This window comes from Jaculus jaculus, chromosome 1 (assembly GCF_020740685.1).
Source record: "Jaculus jaculus isolate mJacJac1 chromosome 1, mJacJac1.mat.Y.cur, whole genome shotgun sequence".
In the NCBI taxonomy this organism is placed as follows: domain Eukaryota; kingdom Metazoa; phylum Chordata; class Mammalia; order Rodentia; family Dipodidae; genus Jaculus; species Jaculus jaculus.
This window is the reverse complement of record NC_059102.1, coordinates 195,395,654-195,403,396: the sequence shown is the minus strand read 5'-3', so window position 1 is coordinate 195,403,396 and position 7,743 is coordinate 195,395,654. Positions and strand designations below refer to the sequence as shown.

At 44.4% G+C, this 7,743-nt stretch overlaps 1 protein-coding gene across 1 annotated transcript in view; it reads left to right on the top strand.

Annotated features, from left to right (window-relative positions):
• The first annotated feature begins 3,280 nt into the window (after positions 1–3,280).
• Vegfc (vascular endothelial growth factor C) overlaps positions 3,281–7,743 on the top strand; it is a 152,442-nt gene continuing 147,979 nt past the window's right edge. Inside the window, exon 1 of the mRNA XM_004657115.3 lies at positions 3,281–3,523. Within this exon, the coding sequence (XP_004657172.2) occupies positions 3,371–3,523 (153 nt within the window). The 5' untranslated portion in view covers positions 3,281–3,370. The remainder of the gene's footprint in view (positions 3,524–7,743) is intronic.

Sequence of the window (7,743 nt, the reverse complement as noted above, 5' to 3'; positions counted from 1 at the left end):
TATCTACCCTTCACAGGCTTTGGGAAATTGATGAAAATAAATCTTATACTATAACCAGAGCTTGAAATCCACCACAATTGGCTTATCTAACTTGGCTAATTTAATAGCCATTTAAACTTTCAGAGTTCCTGGCTGACCACAGGGCAGTCAAAAAGAGTGTTGGGGAGATGAAGGTCCACAGGCTGGGAGAAAGAGTTGTAAGATTCATGTTCCAATATGAACAAAATGTGAGCAGTAATTTCCTTTGCTGTTTTAAATATTTTGGTGTTTTAAAATATTTAAATTTGAGAATGAAAGAGACAGGGAGAGAGAGAAAGGGAGAGAGGGAAGGAGAGAGAGAGAAAAAAGAGAGAGAAAGCGAGAGAGGGAGAATGGACATACCAGGGCTTCCTGCCACTTTAGATGCATGTGACCCTTTGTGAATCTGGCTTTAATTGGGTATTGGGGAATGATACTTGGGATGTCAGACTTTGTAAGCAAGTGACTTTAACAGATGAACCATTTCTTCATCCCCCCCTTTAAAAATATTTATTTATTTACTTATTTATTTATTTGAGAGAGAAAAAGAAGATAACTGTCTGAAAACAAAATATGTTCTCAGTATACTATTCAAATAATACAGTTTGATACAGATTGAGTTTGATGACTTTGCAGTTTTCACACATTATTAGGCCCTTTGGGTGTTTGAAATGCTTGGGGTTCTCAATTTTACTTGTCTGTGTTAGGATTCTGAGGTCCAAGTCTTACACCAGATTGGTCAAACCAGAGTTCTGATGGTATGTCCAAGTACAGCCCAAGTTGAAAATCACTAGACTAGGACAGGCTACAAGGGAACTCCAACTTCTGTGTAAATCCCACCCCATGTGTCCTTAATCCCTTCATTTCCTATAGCTTTGTCAAGACATGGAAACAAATGTGGCAAATTGATCACATATTTTTATAGCAGGAAAGCTGATGAGTAGTTCACTGAGTACACCAATCATGTTGAGAGCCCAAGTCTTTCTACCAGATATACAGAACTGACTGGCAGGAGACAATTTCCTAATGATAAATAACAAGTTGCAAGCACAGTAAGCCAATCTCACAAATACAGAGCAACACAAAAGTGGCGAGAGAGAGAGAGAGAGAGAGAGAGAGAGAGAGAGAGAGAGAGAGGGAGGGAGGGAGGGAGGGAGGGAGGGAGGGAGGGAGGGAGGGAGGGAGGGAGGGAGGGAGGGAGGGAGGGAGGGAGGGAGGGGAGGGGAGGGGAGGGGAGGGGAGGGGAGGGGAGGGGAGGGGAGGGGAGGGGAGGGGAGGGGAGGGGAGGGGAGGGGAGGGGAGGGAGGGAAGGAGGGAGGAAGGGAGGGAGGGGGGAAGAGGGAGGGAGAAGGGAGGGAGAGAGGAGGGAGAGAGGAAGAGCGCGTGCGAGAGAGAGTGAGCGCGAGCGAGCTGTGTGCATGAAGAAGAAGAACTGATTGTGCAAGAATCTTTGAATCAACTCTAATTCAGCTGTTGGAAAATAAACTTGACCCAAAGCTACATCAACAAATGCTGACTCTCAATAAGGAAGACCCTTTCCTGTTGGGACATTTTAAGTATGGAGACATATTTTCTGAACAGCAGACTTTATGAACATAAATTTAAGTAGGATAGATGAGAAAATTGGATTTGTCATACTGGAGTAAAAAGGAATTGTTTGCTAGGAGGAAAGATAGCTCAAGGTAAATGCGATACATATTCCCAAGATATCTGGGGAACTTACATGTAGAAATTAGATTAGATTTGTGGTGTAAAACTTCAAAGTTAAAAGCAGTGGACAGATAGAAGGAAACTCTTTTCAGCAAGGCTTATTTGCAATAAAGTACATGTGTAGCCACACAGCCAGTGTGAAGGGTTCTCTGTTTGGGAAGGTATTTTAGCCTTCTTGTAAATGATGGGTAAGGAAAGTTCAAAATCTTAAAGTTTGGATAAGAAAGTCTGTTCATCTAAATGCTAGGAACCTATAAGATCAGTGCTCTTATTAGAGCTTGGAAGTAAACTGGATTCCTCATGTTCTGCAGGCTGTTGAAACAACTTAACTTGGTCTTCCACCCTGCCCCAAGGGCTGAAACAGTCCATGGCACTAGAAAGCAACTCAGACTGGATCTTTTTGCAATAGGAACACAAATTTTTGTTCAGTCCTTTAATTTGCTTAACCCAGAGTCCCAACCGTCATAATACTCATTCTCTTCTCAAGGTCTTTCCTCTACTTAAAGTCTCTGGCCCTCTTTCCATCTGCCAAAAGGTTAACCTGGAACACCAATCCGAGCATTCCCAGAAGTCTTTAGGTTCTTGGTTCCTCAAGTTCCCCAGAGCCAGAGAAAGAAGGCTTATTCAAAGGGCCCCGGAGTCTCGGCCCTCATCTGACTTTCTTCTGGAACTTTTATAACCCCTTGGCCCTTTCCAACCTGCGCTGGGTTCTGGAAGTTGCCCAGGACAAAGTGGAGAGACCATGGACTGAACTTACACCTCCAGCTACCCACTTCCAGCGGGGGAAGGGAGGGGAGGGAGAGTGGGGGAGAGGAATCGCGCAAGGAAGGTGGGGCTGCTAGGGAGGAGGCCAGGGAAGTGGGGAGCCGGAGGGAGCGAGCTTCCGAGGGGAAGAGAGAGGGGAGGGCAGCCCGGGCTCGGCACGTTCCCTCCCTCGGCCGCTTTCTCTCTCACATAAGCGCAGGCAGAGGGCGCATCAGTCATGCCCTGCCCCTGCCCCTGCCCCAGCCCCTGCCCCGGCGCCCGCCGCCGGGCCGCGCGCGCAGGAGGCTCGAGCGCCGCGGAGCTCCCGGGCCTCGCCGCCGCCGCCGCCGGGCTCCCGGCCGTCCTCCGCCCGCCCCCGGCGCCGCCGCCGCCCGCCCGCGCGCAGCCCTCCCGGCCCGGCGCCTTTCACTTCGGGAAAGGGAAGGGAGGCAGGGACGCGGGCTCCGCGGGGCTGAGCATCGCGCGGTGACGGTGTTTCCTCCCTTTTAAAAAAAAAAAAAAAAGAAAGAAAAAGAAAGAAGAGGAAAGAAAAAAGAATAAAGGAAAGAAAGAAAGCCACAATAAGAAAAGAAAAGAAAAGAAAAGAAAAAAGCCGCGAAAGGAGGCGCCGTCGTCGGGCGCCCTCGCCTCACCTCGCGGCCGCGGCCGCGGCCGGGGAGCTCGGATGTCCGGTTTCCTGTGAGCCTCCCTACCTGATACCCGGCGCCGCGCCCGGCGCCCGCGGGCAGCCACAGACCCCGGACCCGCTCCCGCCGCCGCCTCCCGCTCGCCAGGGGGAGGGGGTCCCCGGGAGGAAGTCGCGGGAGAGAGACCCTGGCGGGCTCCCCAGCCTCGCACCCGCCAGCGGACCGGCCCCTCCGCCCCCGGCCCTTCCACCATGCACTTGCTGGGCTTCTGGGCTCTGGCGTGCTCCCTGCTCCTCGCTGCGCGGCTCCCCGGTCCCCGCGAGGCGCCCGCCGCCGCCGCCGCCGCCGCTTTCGAGCCGGCACCCGGCTTCTCGGACGCAGAGCCCGACGGGGGCGAGGTCAAGGTAGGTGCGCGGGGCTCCGAAGTCCCGGCTGCCCGGGACGGGGACCGGGCTGCGGCGGCCTGGGGGCCCAGAACCGGCGGCTCCCAGGGCGCGCTTAGGGAACCCTGTGTACAGTGGATCCCAAGTTAATGGGCTTGGTGCTTGGCGCACGATCCCGTGGAGCAAAGGGTGTCTTCTCTTTCTAACAGAAAGTGGGTAGGAAAGCAAGCTACGGGCGAAGAGAGGCCAGAGATGTTTACACCTTCTTCCACAGTGGTCTCGCCTAGTGCATAGGGGGCTTGAGTCCTGCCCTGGTGGTGTGGCTCCGGAGAGCATCTCATTCTCAGAGGGAAATACTTTTTTCTTCCCAAATGCTTCTTTGAACTACATACAACTTCTGGGGCAAGTGTGAGCGGCCAACCGAGACTTAACGTTCTCAGTGTTCAGCATATAGAGCACCCGGTGATGCATGCTATTTTAAAGTCATGGAAGGGAATTTAGTGAGTGGGTTTCAGGGTTTAAGATTTCAGGGTGACCTGGAAGTTGGAAGTTGAGATGTAGGTTAGACTCATGTGACCATAATCAAACTTGACTTTTCAACTTTCTCAACTGTTTCTAATCTGTGAGATTTAAAAAATAAGTCGTCCTTTTCTCATTCTGTTCCCTTTTAAATAAGAAATGCTTATTTTTTTTTTTTGCCCCAAAATGTTGATGTTTTCGAAGGCATTCTGATTTTCAGAGTTATCTGTCTTGATCGAGTCTGTTTCTCACTGGATTCTTCTACAGTTTTTAGTACAGAGTTCTTGAACTCCTGAGGGACTTTATATTTAATGCACTATGAAAGGTCTCAGCTCTCTTGCAGTTCTCCTTGCAGACTGCAGTGGTTTATTTCAACTCATCATGGCAAGTGTTGGAGAAAGATCCGGGGTTTGTTACTTTCAACTTTCAATTGACTTTACAGATGAACACAGCCTCAGTGTTTAGAAATCAAATTGCTTTCCCTTGCATATTCTGAGATGCACATTAAAATTGTCAAAAGTAATTTTCTTTTAAATCAAACTAACTTTCTGTTTAAATTCTTCAAGTTAAAGTATCATCATTTGTAGACCAATGTAGGAGGCAGAGGGAAACAAATAAAATGGTTAGTAGACATGAAGTTACAGATCAGAGTGCTATATGAAAATTGTAGTTTTCAGCACAAATTACTAGGTATAGTGAAGACAATATACTGGTGTCCTTAAGTGTCAAAAGCATACAGCATTGGACCCAATAGTATTTCCTGTAATTTGAACTTTGAATTTTGCCATACAAATAAGCATGCCAATAGTGACTAAACTTTCTGTTTCTACAAAGTCAAACTGGTATAGGTATGACTTGGTAAGACAACACCTCTCTGTTACCTATGATAACTGCTTGGATTTACGACAGAACAGTGTGAAACACCAAGTAAAGTGACAAGCATTTCCTTGAAACTAGTAGGCTAAAAGAAGTGTGTTACTACTTTACCAGTATCCAGTAATTGTGCTCCCTAGTGTGTGTGTGTGTGTGTGTGTGTGTGTGTGTGTGTGTAGGGGGTGTTGCTATATGTAGATGTTGAAGTGGAGGATTCCAAAACATGTTCATTTACTTTTAATGTTCAGTGTAGTTCTTATTGACAATGTTATGAAGTTTCCCACTTGCTCTGCAAATCTATGCACTCTTTTAAAAAGTGTCACTTTTCATATTTAATTTTCTTTTATATTCTGTATAGTGAAGGAGAATTGATATTCTGTCCGTGTATCTGTGGTTCATTGGCCATGTGATGAAATATTCTTTGAAATCTGAGTACCATGGACTACAAGGCAGTGTGTTATTGTTGCAGTAAACTATTCCACAGTGGGTGAATAGGGTCTTTACAAAGTAGGTGTTTTTTAATACCAGTGGTGAAACTGCTGTGCATGTAGCCAACCCCAAAACTTATCTGGGGACTCCATGTCTCTCCCTAGTGGCCTATAGAAATAACACATTTATCTGTAGCACTGGTTAACTGAAAAGAAACGCTAACTTTCTATGAATAACTTAAATTCAAAGAAGATATTTCATAAGACAAATAGAAGATGCTAATTATAGGCAGTCCCTATAGGCACAAAGTTTTGATAATTTTCATCTAAGTTTTAAAAATATATTTAACAAACACAAAAATGTCATAAGCTATGAACTAATGTTTGCCATCCAGTCTTTTATATAGCCTCAATAGACATATAAAATAAATAATTGGAGGTGAACTTAGTATGATTTTCTTTCTAACTATTGATGGTTGTATGATTTAGTGAAAACTTAAAAAAATTTTTTTGTTTATTTTTATTTATTTGAAAGAGACAGACAGAGAGAGACAGAGGCAGAGAGACAGAGGTGGGGTGGGGGGGATTGGCCAGAGCTTCTAGCTACTGCAAACAAACTCCAGATGTGTGCGCCCCTTGTGCATCTGGCTAACATGAGTCCTGGGGAATCGAGCCTTGAACCAGGGTCCTTAGGCTTCACAGGCAAGTGCTTAGCTGCTAAGCCATTTCTCCAGCCCAAAGAAACTTTTATTTTTTCTTTTTTGGTTTTTCAAGGTAGGGTTTCAGTCTAGTCCAGGCTGACCTGGAATTCACTATGTAATCTCAGGGTGGCCTCAAACTCATGGTGATCCTCCTTCTTCTGCTTCCCAAGTGCTGGGATTAAAGGTGTGCGCCACCACACCCAGTTTAATGAAAACTCTTAAAAATGATTTATTTCCTGAAAATTAACTGGATATGATGAGGAATAAAACCCAAACATTTACAATTGTGTCACAGAAAATTGTTAAACCCAGAAAAAACAAAAACAGATTAGCACTAATGATTTTCACTATGGGTTTAGATGAATTTTCTTTGCTTGGATGAAGTTGGGGGTGGGTGGGGTGTTGCTTTTCAAGGAAGGGTAATTACCTCATATGAAGTACACTTATTGAAATTTTATTCTAAAATGAGTTGCACTGATTTTATTTTTCTATGTGTTTTGTAATTCCTTATACATTTCTACATGGTTTACTCTTTTCAATATTTGTTTTTGTTTTTAATTTTATTTATTTATTTATTTGACAGCAACAGACAGAGAAAGAGGCAGATGTATATATAGAGAGAGAATGAGTGTGCTTGCACCCCTTTGTGCATCTGGCTAATGTGGGTCCTGGGGAATTGAGCCTCGAACTGGGTTGTTAGGCTTCACAGGCAAGTGCTTAACCGCTAAGCCATCTCTCCAGCCCTGGTTTACTCTTTTTATTTGTGATTTTAACTTAACTAATGGCAATGTCTCTTACAGTACCTTCTGTGTGTCATTTACAACAGAATTCCCCATTGATCTTTCATTGTTATCTTTTATTTTTTCCCCTTCTCCCTCCCCATTCCTATTCTTCTTTTTTTTCCTTATTCTTCATCTCCTTTCATTTTCCCCCTCTTCCTCTTTCCTCCTTATCCTTCTCCTTCCTTCAATAAAATCTATGCACTTAGGTTTATACTAATGTACCGTCATTTTCATGTGTAATGAAAATATTAGATATCAATGACTGACTCCTTTGATTTTTGTCATTGCCATTATGTAATGGGTCGAGTTTATAATCTTTTAGTCAGAGGAATTTTGAAAGACAAACCACTGTTTTCATTTCTCCAATGAAGGGTTAGAACAAAGATACTTTACGATATTTTTACATATTGTTATGGAATTGATATGAAATGACTGTGACTGTTCTTAAGTTTGAGGAGAAACTCATCAATGTGGTTATTTGATGTGTAGGATATGATTTGAAAACAGAGCTTGAATTATCATTTGGATATGATTTTCCAGCAGATGAGTTTATCAAAACCAAAAGTCTCTTGGATGGGATCAGAAGATAAGAAACCAAGATAAGAAGATAAGAAAGCAAATAGAACAGTTTGGGACTGAGGTGAAATTTAGGGAACACTGAAATCTTTTTAGTACAAATCTGTTTAGAGAGATAAGGTCTTAATGATTGTGGTGCATCCAGTTTAAAGTATTTAACTTCATGTTGTGGGACACACACAGAGAGAATTATTCATGATTTGAGTAGCTGGATGTCATAGGCAGTAAGGACAGTATTGAAATCGATCATGCTTTGGTTAGGAGTCAGAAAGACTTTCTGGGGGATAGGCCAGAAGCAGCAAAACAGACTAGATGGAAAGTGATGCATAGCTCTATCAAAGCTGTAGCAGTGGGACTAGATG